This window comes from Apis mellifera, linkage group LG1, assembly GCF_003254395.2.
Source record: "Apis mellifera strain DH4 linkage group LG1, Amel_HAv3.1, whole genome shotgun sequence".
NCBI classification, from domain to species: Eukaryota; Metazoa; Arthropoda; class Insecta; order Hymenoptera; family Apidae; genus Apis; species Apis mellifera.
The window spans coordinates 3,667,449-3,682,803 of record NC_037638.1 but is presented as its reverse complement, the minus strand read 5'-3'; the positions used below and the strand labels follow the sequence as shown (position 1 = coordinate 3,682,803).

The following is a 15,355-nucleotide window of genomic DNA, read 5'->3' as shown; positions in this document are numbered from 1 at the left end:
GAGAGAAACGCTGCGAGCTCGAAATATAATCGTACGCAATGAGGGGGGAATTGATCGATCCGACGCGATACGTTTTCCTGATATCCACTAATTAGCCAATTGGTTCGCGCAATTTTGCTGTAACAACAGGCGATGAATGACGCGGCGGCGGCGGCGGCGCCACCTGCGGCCACGTCGAGGAACAACGGTCTCGCGTTCAACGTTGCCGCGCCGACGTTTCACGATTATAGCCACGGTGCCGTAATTAGTATTGTATCGACAAACTCGTCACCTTTCGCGGTCGCCGCTTGTAAATCGCGTTTTCCATCCATGATACTCGAATCGGCCCAGTTTTTTCGCACTCGAAAGTTTTGAGTATTTGTTCGGTGAGAAAGATTTTTCTTCGTCGAGCAGGAAATGGAAATTCAAGTTGAATTGCGATATTTGTGGCTCGTTGAAAATCCAATTCGTCGGGTTGATTAAGAATTGTTGGAGCGAAGATTCAGAGATCCAGAGTTTTGTGGTGGATGTTAAAAATTTACCTCTGTATAATCAGATACGGGGGGGAAGAATAGTGAGTAAAAAAGGGGAAAACTTGAGATAAACGTGTTGCAACAACGGAATTATCATTTTGAAAAATTCTCAATTTAAGAAGAGCGAGTGAAACTAGTAAAAATTTTACGCGAAAAAGCATTAAACCGTTGAATGAATGAATTTCCTTTGTAATTTCGTTTTTACTACGAGTTCATTTTTATTTCTAATAATAAAAAAGAGAAAAAGGTGATTTTACACTTCGAAAACGAGAGTACCAGCATTTATAACGTTGTTACACGAGCCCATTGTGAATTGTGAGTCGCGTGAGAATCATTTTGCGTCCGTGACGAAGAAAAGAAAAGAAAAGAGAGAGAGAGAGAGAGAGAGAAAGGAAAAAAATGTAACGATGTCGTAACGCCCTTGACGATTTGCAATGCTAATGACGTGGCTGCTGACTTTTCATTTCTGTGCAACACCTCGAGCATCCGAAATTATCATACAAAGTCGCCTCTCGTAAATAAATTCTTCATCGTGCCCGCCCCTGTCTTTCCAGGGAGAATATCCTTTTTTTTATTTATAAAATTTTTTTTAATAAATCGGTGTATTAAATTACAACGAAACAACGTTGTATACGGATGAAAAGAAGAAAGGAAAAAGGAGAAGAATAATTCAGAGTAATAATATTTCCACAATTCTCTCTCTCGAGAAAACAAAAATTTACAAAAATTTTCGAATAAATACTTGTTCCCAATTTATCGATCGAATTGAATATCGATGAATGATAAATGGTCTCCTAGGAGACTATTTCTATTACTTACCACGAATACTCGAATGTAGGTTGCCACGTTTTTCGCTCCAAATTCGCGGAGGAAAAGAATTAAAATAGCGGCCACCGGTTGGTCGGCGACCTCTTCTTCTTGCGAGGCTGAAACGTGCGCGAATTTAAGTCCGCGGATTCGTGTTTACCCACCCTTTTATGCTAATGTCGAGCTCTAGAATACACTTGGAAATTTTATGACAGCGTGTATTCATTTATCTGGAAAAACCCTCCCCCCTTTGAATTTCATTATCCAACAATGGCGGAACCGAAAGCGCAAAAACTATACCGAAATTATATCATATATTCTTCCGATTCTTTATAAATGTACACTGATTAACAAGAGAATAATTAACGAGCTTCATCGATTACGTGTCTTCAAGAATAAAATATTTCTTATAGAGAATCGATCTTTCGTTTGTGGATGTTCGAATTTAAAGGAGAACTGTTGAGAAAAAGGCGGCTGAAAATAAAATAAAATTTCGATCTCCCGTTGTTCAGAAAGTTGTTCACGATGTCTCGAAAAATACTTCTTTTTCCAAGCATACGGAAGCGAACGAAAGATACTTGTTGGCGTTTATTGATCCGAGTTTAAACGTCTCTCTCTCTCGAAGCGTACACATAAGTTTGTTTCCAAGTCTTGAAAAAGTTACGTCACTACTTCTACTATCTCGCGCTCGGTTAATGATTAATTGTTATATTGCCATGGAAACACATGTTCCGCGCCATCCTCCGCTCGTAAATCATCGTGCCTGTGATTCGTTTACCCAGTTATTTTCCTACCAAGTGTTGCGCGCTCCGAGTGCGCTCCTCTACGCTGCAGAGGCCTAACCTCGTCGTTCATCGAATGATTTATCTCCCATCGAGCGATTAATAGTAACGGTAATGATACAATGATGCGAGTAGGATTTCGTTCCTTTTCTCTTCCGGAGTTAAAATTCTGCAAAGATTTATTTCCATTCGAGAGGAAATTTCTCTAAAATAAAAGATTCAATTTTTTTTCATTATTCGTTCAGAAATTTATTTTATCCAAAACCAGGAACCAGATGAATATCCACCATTATCAGCATATTTATATCATTCATCATCTTCGGTAGATTTTGCAATTTTTTTCTCTTCAGGAAATTCATCGATTGTAGGATCATTAAATTTAATAGTTACAATAATAAAAAATTTTTCTTTAAATTATGATCAAATCTCATTATTTCATTCAGCAATTTTATTGATTATATCATTACCAGTTTTAGCAATTACTATATTATTATTTGATCGAAATTTTAATACGTCATTCGTGATTTCTTTTTTCAAATGGTTGGAAGAGGAAGAAGAAGGTTACGAGGGTGATGTCGAAACGGCGGAAGTGAATTTTCGAGAGGGGAGGGGGGGGATTCGACGTCTCGAGGAGTTGCGTGAAGTTGGCGACATAATGTTGAGTTAGGCCGTGTAAATAGGAAGAGTAGCAGCGACCGAGAGCTAGATGAATCTCTTGACTGAACAATACCTCTTTGTCGACTTGCAAACGGCTGTTCCAACGCCTGCAAACAGCAACTACTGCTTAGCTATGCAATAACGATACCTTGCCGTTCGCATTGTTATTTCTGCGAGGAAACTATACCTTCCTCCTCCTCCTCCTCCTCCTCTTATCGACTCGAGTTTCATATTTGACACTTATTTACCTCTCGCTCGATTCGCCACGAGTTTCTTCGTCGACGAGCACCGCCATTATTCTTTCTCTCTTGTTGCGAAAAATTATTTCGAAGAAATCCTTCGATCCCTGACGATCTTTATTTTATTACAATTTTTGTTGATTCTCTCGTATTTCATTAGAGTATTGGAAAATAAAAATTCGTCATCAAGGAGAATTAAGAAAACGACGAATAATGAATAATATCCATCAAGAGGAAAATCACGTGAGAAGAAAATCGAACTCGAAGCATTCTTCGTAATTCAATTATCAAAAAAAAAAAAAAAAAAAAGAGACGCGTCCTCTTTATTGTCCATTGTGCCCGTCGTCGAGCATTCAGCTTGCGCCATAAACGTCGAACATCTTTTATACCGTTTCATCCGCTGCAACCGTGGATCTCCTCCGCGCGTCTCGAGGACGTTGCTCGTCGAGCAAGTCGACGGCACAAAACGCGTTCCAACTGTTATCTAATCTCGGAGAGCCATTCCGTGGCTCTGGCTTGTCGTCTGGTGTTGCCAGTTGAAGAAGTGTTTACTCGCAAACACGCCTCACCTTCCATGTGCATCCGGTTTTCAGCCGTGGATTTCATCAGGTATGCGGAATTCGGTACGGCATTTTTCTTTCTCTTCTTCCTTTTTTTAAATAGTTCCGTTTCGATCGAGCGATAACGAAACGAGTATTGTTCGCTGCAAGGATGGACAAAAGATGAAAATACTCCGTCTTGATGCGATTGATTTAAAAAAAAAAATTATTTAGAAGTTTCGAGTGAAAATTACGAGCGCTTGAGAATTACACCTCGAAGAGAGAGAGAGAGAGAGAGTTTTCCACGCGCGATCGAGTCGAGTCGAGTCGAGTCGGGTCGAGTCGAGTCGAGTCGAGTCGAGTTCTTCTCCACCTGCGGAACCATTCCTCCTTCGCATCGATTGCCCTCCAATTCCCGGCTTACAAGCTAGTAGAAGCTCGCACGGAACACCGAACGACCACTCCACCACCACCACCACCAACCACCACCACCACCACCACGTCCCAGAAAACTAAGAACGCTCGTTCGTTGCAGATGACACTCGGCAGGCCGTCGTCGTAGGGTCGACGCAGCTTTCCACCTCCCTCCACTCGCCGAGAAAATCACCATGATCATCGAAACGCTCGTAAGAATATCATAATCCATCCCCGCGACAACAACAACAACAACAATATCCCGACACCGCAACAAGTAGCCAAACTATATAGCTTATATATATATAAAACCCAACCTAATCGGCGAGTCTAATAAAAAAGCTCGTAAAAGAGAGAGAAAAAAAAAAAAAAGGAGGAAAAGAACTCGAAGAAGAAGAATAAGAGGAAAAAGAAGATAAGGATCAAAGGCGAAGGAGGAAGAGGAGGAGAGAGAAAAAAAAATAAATAAATAAAAAAAAGGAAGCGCGGAGAAGCGTGTGCGTGCGTGTGTGTCAAAGTTGGAAGCGGGCTGAAGAAGGAAAGTGGAGCGTAAATGCTCGCAGAGGCGCTTAAGCGGGCTTACGCGCGAGCAAGCGTATCGTGAGCCGGCTTCGTAACGTGAAAACGTGTGAGGGATGCGGCCCATGGGCGAAGGGTGGGGTCTTTGGGCACCGATAAGGCTTATCCGAAGATACGATGGCCGGCTGCTCGGCTCTTGTCGCCAGTCGTAGTGCTCAGGTGGCCGAGGCGGGATCGTCGTGCGCTTTAATTCACGCTACGATATCGCGGCTACGCGTCTATTCCGAGTATCACCATCGCTATCGCATCGGGCTGGCCGGGATCGCCGATCGTTCGATCGAAGATCGGAGTCACGCGTGAGGACCACACGGGAACCAGGTGGCCAAACGGGTGTGCTCCGCAGGGGGTGACGATTGGCCGTGGATCGACCGACAGAAACAGGTTCGAATCTCTGCGTGCATGATACAGTGGAACGAGTAAAAAAAGTGTATATAAGGAGCAAAAGTTTTGCAAAGTTTTCGAGTATGCGTGTATACGGAAATAGAGGAGGATGGATATATATATATATATACTTTGAAAATACGGGATCTTTAGAGAAATAATTTAATACCATAATTTAATAATTTTCTACCACTTTTGTTTCGTGTAAAGTTTCAACGATGTTATAGACGAGTCCGAGCAACAGATAAGCTATTAGGACACGAGGCTTGTGGTTAGCACGAAAACAAGGCTGGAACACCGGCCGTATGTTTACGTTAGTTTTTTTCTCCTCGCGTTATCTCGTCGTAACTGCATTCGCCACGAAATTTCTCTCGAAACGAGCGACGCGTTTGTTTCTTCTTACGTTTTTTACCTTCTTCTTCCACGTTCGTTTCGAAGATTATTAAATATTTCGATATATCCCTGTTTTCTACACTATATTCCATAAACTTCTCCATTCTTCTTCTCACTCATTCCATAAATATATATACACACATATACTACGAATGGGAATAGAATCGGTTGAAAACTCGTCGTCGAGATTTTAATTCGACGTCTCAAAGCGGCAAGAAGTGGTCAGCGAGTAAAGGGTGGAGGAGGAGGAGGTGGGTCGAGGTGGGAATAGAGTGGCTGGAAGGAGCCTCGTGAAACAGTGTTCCGTCGTCGAGCCTACGGAGAATAAGGGAACAAGTGGGAACGAGAAGGAAGGACGATGAAGAGGGGGGGCGCGTGCGCGAAGGACAAAAGAGTTAGAAGCGGAGAGAGAGAGAGAAAGCTTCTCTTTTCCTGCGCGCTTTTCTCAGCCCGCGGGGCGTCGTTGCCGTTACCCTTCTTCTCCTTCTTCCTTTTCTTTACCTTACCACCTCCCCAACCCTCCTCACCGCCTTCTTCTTTCTTTCTCACCCCCTTCAGCCAGCGCGCTAAATTATTCCTGACCCCCTTTGACACTTGACAGTGGTGGCAGTTCCGGTAATTGTGCCTCCTCTATCTTCACCTCTCCAGACTCGAGTTTCACTTTCCTCGCCTCCGTTCGTCTCAACCGGAACTGTTCCCTGCCCTTTCTTCTCTACCCTCCCCTGTTTCGATCGCATTGTTTATGTGTTAATCGCCATTAATCGATTCATCGTTCAATAGATTTTTTTTTGTGCTACCTCGAATCGCCATTTTCATTCGATCGAAGTTTATTTTATAATTTTCAATCAATTCGAGATAAATAAAGCTCGTGAATAGAAATTTAAGAGGGGATGCTCGTCATCCTCGAGCCAGCGGATCGAAAATATTCCTCTTCTCTCTTCCTCCTTCCGTATTTCCGGTAAATAACGGAAGGAAGCTTTCCCAAAAGCGTCTTCGAAACTGGTGTACCATTCGAAACAAAGGGACGCTGGAAAATCCCCCGCCAGAAGGTGGTGGTGGTGGAGATCGTCGGCGAATCCAGCAGTTTCTCATCTCTCGCCCCATTTTCCAACGCCTCTGCGGTAAATACCGCCGGTGACTTCAACCCTTGCCCTCGAGACACGAGGACAAAGGGAACTTTCTGTTCTGCCGGGTGTCGAGAGGGGTGTGCACGATAATTTACAACTCGAAGAGAATGATCTCGATAAATTTATTATATTATATGGAAAATTTCCTTATTCAAATTTTTTTGGAAAATAATAGTATATTGATGAAAAAATTCAACAATAAATTGAACTTTGCATCACTCTTACAATATAATCTCCACCGACTCTTCCTCTGGCAAAATTTAATCCAATTTTCACGAATATACTTTCCCAATTTCAACATCTACATTCTTGTATTACAAACGCAATTATTTCCATCCATATTTATCACGCGTTATCCCGTTTATTTATTGCGCGCCGAATACCCCGTTTCACCCTTAATTAACTCGGTCGTAAAGAAGAGGCATGCCTCTTCCGAATTGTTGGCGAAGAAGGGAGTATTCCTGCGGAGATGTGTGTTTAATGCGAGGTGGATAGAACGGGAGGAGGGAAATCGGAGTAATCGCGGATAGTTGGAACACCTGGTAATACGGGTACGTGCGTGGAACAGCCGCGCAACGAGTCAATTAAAAGTTTAAGTTTAATTAGAAACTCGGCTCGTATACGAAGGAACCATACACACACACACGTACGTGCACACAATCGAGCTCGATCTCGCCCTTAACGCTCCTCTTCGCTCGCCATTTCCGGCGAGCATCTTCGCAGTTCCTTTTTCCGTTCCTCCACTTCCGATTCCGTCCATGTTTGATTATACCAACAATTATGCTAAAAAGTTTGGACTAGTTTTGGATTTCTGCGATACTTTGGTCGTTCAAGTAGTTGTTAAATTTTTTCTTTCTAGATATTTTTATGGATTGTAAAATTATAAAATTTTTGAGTATGGAAAGAGGATACTTTGTAGAATAAATTTTTTGAGATATATTTTATATTTATATTTTTGTATATTAGTAGAATAATGTTGGAGTAGGATTGGTTTAGTGGGATGAGAATAATTTTGGTGTCTTGAATATTCTTCAGAAATAATAATCTTCTTTAGATGTAGGAAATGGAATCGTGTATAGTTTCGTTTTATCGGTTAGATTCCGTCATACGACACAATGGAATCGGATGAAATAAGGAAAGAAATTATCTATTTATAACTTGATTTTTATAAACGGAATAATAAACGATTATGGTACAGCCATCGAATTTTGAAATTTCGTTTCCAAATATGCAATGCATATCGATGGGATCAATATTGCCTCTTGTATAGAAAATGGATTCTTAGGTATTGATACAACTCGTTTTTTGCGGCAAAAGCTACCTTTACAGTTCGATCTTCATAAAATCAATATGTATGCAAGTTTGTCTAGATTCACGGGGATTTGCCCTACCCGTTTCCGTTCTTTGCAATCGAAATTTTCCAATTACCTGAGCAAACGTGGATCTAGAACACGTTTCGAATCGTGGCAACATGCAAAAAACGGATAGGATAGAATTTTTGCGCTTGACTTTAAAACGGCGTACATTTTTACATGCATGACGCGGGCGATTTTCAAAACTGGGGCAGATACAGGAGGCGCGTGGTCGTTGAAATAATTTATAGGAATAAAAAGAGAAAGAGATCCGCGACACTTTTTCCATAACCGATGTATTTCGATTATCGATAAACTCGCTTACAACTCGTAAGATTTGATCCAATATAAAGATTTAAGAAATAATATAATCTTCTCTTTGCAACCTCGTATTACGAAAAATCGACGTGAACAAGCTTATCGTAAATATTCGTACGAATATTCGTTAAATAGAAGAAGAAGAAGAAGAAAAAAGTTTTATAGCCGAAAACTTGGTGGTCATTATCCTCGTCACGCTCGAGTTATATGCCATTAGGCGCGCACACATACACACATACGACGAAAACATCGCGAACGAGGCACGCACACCATCGTAAAACATCGTCCGCTCTCCTTGACACCTGGATACACGCCCGAATAACAACATCTTTCTGTTTTCATTTTCTGTTTGTGTAGCGAAACGAAGGACCGTCGTTGGTCGATAGCTGGGATTAACCGACAGTTTCGCATTAACCGTGGCCAGAGTGTGCAATAGTAACGTCGAACAGAATTTCCCTAGAGACAAATTGGTGTGCCGGTTCTCATCGGTTCGTCTCGCGTATATACACACACAGTGTATACTTTCTGTGTCCAGTATATTCGGGAGTGGGATAAAGAGAGCGAGCGAGCGAGAAAAGGAGGAAAATATATATATATATATTCACTGGTCGTGCTGTTGCTCGAGTAATAGAGAGAGAGAGATAGAGTGTGATAGAGGATGCGAGTGTGAGCGAGCGCGAAAGCGCGTAACGGTCGGTTCTCGAAATTCGCGTTAGAGTTTGGGGCTCGATTGAAACCGGAAACGACGAGTAATCCTGTGTTCCTCAAGGGTGAACGAGGCCGAGGGAAGGAGGCACCGAGATCCGGCCGCCGGGAGGAGGACTCCTATGAAAATGCTTCAATCGTTGAACGCTCTGGCGGGTAAGATCTCGCCGGGCTCGCCGACCGACAGCAACGCGAACAAGGTGCACATGCACAACAATAACAACAACAATAACAACAACGTGGTGCATCATCATCATCATCCGTACTCGAAGCAACAGGCGCAGCAGCCGTCGCCGTCGTCGCAGTCGAGCAACGGCGACCAGAAGGAGAACACGTGAGTTTTTATCGCCATTATAATTTTTATAACTCGGGACACTCGTGTATGTACGATTTCAAATTCGTTCAAGGCAGAGAAGATGATATTATTATTTGAAAATTATATTATATTCAATTTGGAAAATATTTATTATTTTAGAAGAAAATTTAGGAGAATGGAAATAGAATTATCGCTGGAGGGAGGAGGATTTTTTTTTATCCCGGGAAACGGAAGGTTCGATTAGTCGAGGTTGTTCGAATAAACAAGATAAGAAAATCAAAACTCAGTGCGCCGCGCTAGTTGAATTACGGGCGGGCAATGTCGCGGTAACAATGAAAATGCAATTTAATGCTCGTTACGGGCCACTTCCCGTCTACACCCCGCCACTTTTTTCCCCATCATCGTGTTATTTGCAAAAGCTTGAGAGTAAGATACTTCGGTTAATGGAAAGGCCGTCCCTCCGGGAATACACGATGCTCTTTTCCTCCTTGAGAAAAAGTCAAGTGAATAATAGCGGCCGCGACGCGTCCCTTCTTTAAAATTGGAGAACGGTCTTCCTTGAATTAATTAATAACTCTTTCCCTCCCCCGTTCTATCATTTTTAACCCCTTTCCCTTTTCGACAAAGTATCCAATTTTTCCACTAAATTATTCGATATTAGATACGAGGCGAAAGATGCACAATCCTAATTACAAGAATTACCAAAAAAATATTCACGAAATATCAAAGTAGTCAAATCTTAGAACTCGTTTTATTCCTACGATCCCTCGATCGATAAAAAAGAAAGAAACTTCAGTAGTCTTGAAAAACTTTAATCTTTACGATTAAATTCTCATCCACCTTCAGGTAAAGGAAAATATCGAATCTCTCTTATCGTCTTTCGTCTGTAATAAATTCGTCGAGTTGGAAGAAATTGAAAGCGTGCAGCACGCGTGCCCTTCTTCTTCGTTATCTCGTTACTTGTTGCCGCGAATAAGGGTGCCTAAAATAACTAACCCGGCAGCATTCCTGGACGCGAAGAAGGAGGGCGAGGGCACGCCTTGGGGCGCATCGTTCACCTTGAATCGCCTCCCTTTCTTTTCCGAATCCGCTCCTCCTCTCACCTTCATCCCTGCGGAGTAAATGCCTCTAAAATATGCACCCGGCCAAACGGGTAAAATACGATATTCGAGGGGCGGATTCTTGATCCAAGAACCCGTGGAAATTCTGTTCAGGAATTCGAGTTGTTCGCGGATCAGGGATTCGAAATTAAATCGTTCCAATCGTGTATTCTTCTCTGTGAGTTTCCAACATTTCCGTGTGATTCTTTTTTTTTATTATAATTTTCTATTAGAAAATTATTCAAAAAAATATGATTTTTAATTTATTAACGAGTATATTTTAACTTGGTTAAGTGAAAATCGAAATCTCTGATTCTGATCAAGAATCGAGATTCATGGTTCGGCGGTTTGTGTAAAAATAACGAACAAAATATGCGAAAGGAGTTTTGACGAGCGATGGTGTTAATAATTGACCGTCGTATTTCGAGCGTATCGTAATTCTTCAAAGTTTTTACAACAAAAAAAGGGGGGGAGAATACACGCACAATTTTCGTTCGTTCGTAGAGATAAAAGAGTTGAAATACGAACAGTCGATTTCAAACGTATCAAAGGGGAAAAGAGAGCCTAAAAAAAAAAAAAAAATATTAATTTCAAAACATTTCATCGATAATTTATTATCCCCTGCTACGGTATATCCACTGACGAGCATTGATTTACAAGCTTTTTTTTCGCCAAACAATCGGAAGCGAAACCTCCGACAAAAATCGCAGCGATGAATACCAATCCCTCCCCAAAAACTTACCCGTCCTATAAATCTCCCTCCCATAAACGAATTCGATATTTTTTTTTCGTTCGTAATAATTAATGCACTCGTAATTTCACGAGCACAAGTTCAACATTAAGCACATTTCCGTTCCACTTAATCGTATTGTTATTCATTTTTGAAAGATGAGAAAGAATTTTCGAAATTTCGTTACGAAAAATTCCACGCGTTCTTATAATTTCGTAAACTCGAGTGTTAAGAATCTTTAAGAATTAACAGCAGGCATTTTCGAAGGCAAGAAAGAATTTTTCTTCGTCCAATTTTATTTCTTTTCTTGGAAGAAATTTTGTTACGAATCATTCTTTGTATTCTCATAATTTTATATAAACTAAATAATAAAAATCCATAAAACACGATAGAATTACCAAAACAAAAGAATCAACAAAATTCTTCAAAATTTCATAAAATCATAAAATTCTCCAATATTCGCAACGCAACATTCAACAACAACAAATTTTTCCCAAACAACTTTACATACGTAATCTTTCCCTCCTTTTAACTCCTCAAATCTCCTAAAACCCCTTCTCAAACCCACCACGAGCACGAATCAATCGTCATAACAAAAAGAGAGAAAAAAAATACAACACGTCTTCGTTTCGATTAAGAATTAACCCCCTTCAAACCCTTTCAAACCTGACACGAGCACGAATTAATCGTCGTAACACAAAAAGAGAGAAAAAAATACAACACGTCTTCGTTTCTATTAAGAATTAACTCTTCAAACCCCTTCAAACCTCTTCAAACCCGACACAAATCAATCCTCGTAACTTTGTCGCAATACGAAAAGAGATAGAAAGAAAAAATACAACACATCTTCGTTTCGATTAAGAATTACCCCCTTCAAATCCCTTCAAACCCGAGACAAATCAATCCTCGTAACTTCGTCGTAATACGAAAAGAGATAGAAAGAAAAAATACAACACATGTTCGTTTCGATTAAGAATTACCCCCTTCAAACCTCTTCAAATCCCTTAAACCCGACACAAATCAATCCTCGTAACTTCGTCGCAATACAAAAAGAGATAGAAAGAAAAAATACAACACGTCTTCGTTTCGATTAAGAATTAACCTCCTTCAAACTTTTTCAAATCCCTTCAAACTCGACACTAATCAATCTTCATAACGAAGAGAAAAAAAAATACAACACATCTTCGTTTCGATTAAAAATTAACCCCCCAAAACCACTTCAAACCCCTTCAAACCCGACACAAATCAATCTTCATAATACGTAATACGAAAAGAGAAAGAAAAAATACAACACGTCTTCATTTCGATTAAGAATTAACCCCTTCAAACTCCTCCAAACTTTTTCAAACCCGACACAAATCAATCCTAGTAAAAGAAAGAAAGAAAAAAAAATGCAACACGTCTTCGTTTCGATTAAGAATTAACTCCCCAAAATCCTTCAAACCTTTTCAAACCTGACACGAGCACGAATCAATCCTCGTAACTTCGTCGTAATACGAAAAGAAAGAAAAAAAAATACAACATGTCTTCGTTTCGATTAAGAATTAACCAAAACCCCTTCAAACCCCTTCAAACCCAACACAAATCAATCCTCGTAACTTCACTATAACACGAAAAGAGAGAGAAAGAAAAAATATAACACATCTTCGTTTCGATTAAGAATTAACTCCCTTCAAACCCCTTCAAACTCCTTCAAACCCGACACAAATCAATCCTCGTAACTTCGTCGTAAAGAGATAGAAAGAAAAAATACAACACGTCTTCGTTTCGATTAAGAATTAATCCCCCAAAACCTCTTCAAACCCCTTCAAATCTAACAAAATCAATCCTCGTAAAAGAAAGAAAGAAAAAGAAATGCAACACGTCCTCGTTTCGATTAAGAGTAGATAAGATCCCTTACCTCCTCCCCCTCCCTCCTCACGTATTAAATCGTCGCGTATATATTTAAATCCCCGTCGGACGCCTAACAGCGGAAACTCGGAACTCGGCGGTTCCATGGGATAATAAGATAGCGGCGGGAACGAGCAGTTAATTACGAGAAGTGTTGGCGGTCTGCGGCGGCGAGTTGTGTGCGCATCGCGCATAAGTTGCCGAAAGAGGCGTTTAAACGCGTGTAGGGGAGGGGAGGAGGGCCGATAGATGCGAGAGAGAGAGAGAGAGGGGGGTTAAGTGATATGTACTCCCGGCTCGAGGGAGGAATTCGCTTAACAAAAGGGTTGAGTCGAGCCAGAGGACCCGGAAGGTCGTGCGCCCTCCCTCCCTCCCTCCCTCCCTTTATCTAGATCCGAATGCCTGCCTCGCCTCCTCGGTGTTGCGAGCCAAAAGGGAGAATTAATTTCCAGTGGTCGAGGAGCCTCTTGATTCCTATCTTTTCTGCCAGTTGGGGAGAAGTTTCGTGGCAGATCTCTCTCTCTCTCTTTCTCGTGGATCGCGTAAATATTTGTCTTTTACACCGAGCGAGTTTATCGCTCGGCATCCGTGTGGTCTGAAGCGATGCTTCTTAACGGAAACGGTTAAGGATTTCTAAGGAGAGGAATTGTTTCACGGTCGTTTAACAAAGTAGAAATAGTTGTATTGCGTACAATTGTACGTTTTCGTTCGTGGAGGACGTTTAAATTCGACGTGTGATCGGATTCCTCGGTATTTATTTGCGCGATTTTCAATTCGAATCCCTTTCGTAATTCGTTTTAATCTTAAGGAAAGATCGATCCAGACTTTCGTAATTTTAAGTTGCTAACGCAACTCTCTCGTTCGAGAGAACCGCTGATTCTGGAATCTCCGATAAGAATATTTATACGGCCATGAAATATTATTATTATCGTCATCGAGCGAGACGGTATCGGCAATTTTTATCATCTGCGGGTCGAGTAATCGCGATCGATCTGTTTTATTTTTCATCGTTCAATAAATATTTCCCTCCCGCCGAAATCAAATTACTTTTCTCTCCGTATTCGCGTGATTTAATTCTCGCTTGTCGATTATCCAATTTCAAATTCCTGTATTTTCAAGGACGGATGTCAAATCTCGATCTCCGGGGATTTTTCATTTTCCCTTTAAATCTGCTTTCAAGAGAGTCGGTTGAGATCGTTGATCGAGTGGTTCCCTCGATTGCGCGTGGCAATTTTATCGTGGCAAGGCTTGAAAGAGGGCGTAAAACAAAAGACAAAGTAAAAAATCGTTTAATCGTTGCAACGAAAATAAAAAGAGTCACGTGTGGAAAGAAGGAGGAAAGAAAATCATCTTGGAAACGAATCAATAAAGTTGAAAGTATGATCTGTCCACGCTTTTTTGAAAGAGAATCAATCGGCGGTGAAAATTTTATCGGACTCGATGCGTCGTCCAAATTTTTTTGATCGATCAAGCGTGTTGTAGAGTTTAAAAAAAAAAAGACTGTTGCCATTGTCGGCTAATTTATTTAATTTGTACGGGCTCACCTGTTTGGTTCGGTTAAACGTGATTTATTTTCCCAATTAATGCATCTCGTTTGTCGTTTAAATTTCATTGGTAAAGGCTTGATTAATCGTTTTCCCAATGGTTTGGTATATTTCATTTTTCTTCTTTTTTTTTAGACTAGAGTAAATGATTTTTTGGGGGATACGTGTTTATATAATAATCTCTTAGATTGGATATTTTCGTTTGAAACGAGATATTGAATAGTAATTCGAGTTAAAATGTAATAAAAATAGCTTCGATTTCACTCGATATCTAAATTTATATTCCTTTCTGCAACGTGTTTTTATCATCGATCAATCGAATACATTTGAATAATTATATTTGACGATTATATAATTTGATTTTCAACAATAATGAGTTTAAATTTATATTTCGAATCGTATTTCGTAAGAAGTCTATTTTGCTTCCTACTTCGTGTTTACTGTATTTCAAGATTTTAAATTGTATCTGGTTACACGCGTTATCTTATCAACGCGTACGTATCGTTCCAGAATGTTCTATTACTGACGTAAGAAGAAGTAATCGGTGGAGAAAAAAGAAGAAAAGAGAAAAAAAAAGCGAACTTAATTCTAGTAGAATCATTTTTCAAACGAATGTGTTTGCCTTCGTATATATCTCTTATTTCGTAAAAATATATATATATATAAATTCGATTATTGTATTTTATTACACGTGTTGGTAACGAATCATCTGTTCGTAAAAATAAATACGTAATGATTCTACGATACGTAGATTACACACACTTTTATCAATAGTCGCTTTTCCCTCCGCGATAACCGTAATTCCGCGTTAATCTACGAATTCACGATTTCGAAATAAATAACCGTTGGACTTGGGACTTGCAATTTGAAAATAGATTACACGAGAGAGAAGAAATTTTAATAATAAAATTATTGAAATCGTTCCTCGCAAAATGATGATCGTTCATTAAAATAAAATTATAACAATTTA

General features: G+C 40.3%; 1 protein-coding gene across 26 annotated transcripts in view; it reads left to right on the top strand.

Moving 5' to 3' along the window:
• Positions 1 to 15,355, top strand: part of LOC409780 (CUGBP Elav-like family member 2) — a 458,105-nt gene that overhangs the window by 66,786 nt on the left and 375,964 nt on the right. For 20 of the 26 annotated variants that reach the window (XM_026439104.1, XM_026439115.1, XM_026439114.1 and 17 more), the window contains exon 2: positions 8,870 to 9,139. The exons of 1 other annotated variant lie outside the window; for it this stretch is intronic. In XM_026439104.1, coding sequence (XP_026294889.1) covers positions 8,870 to 9,139 — 270 coding nt within the window. Of the gene's footprint in view, positions 1 to 532; positions 554 to 3,588; positions 3,607 to 4,071; positions 4,911 to 8,869; positions 9,140 to 15,355 lie in introns of those variants that run through there. 5 more of the 26 variants (XM_026439138.1, XM_026439134.1, XM_026439136.1 and 2 more) reach the window with 3 other exon arrangements.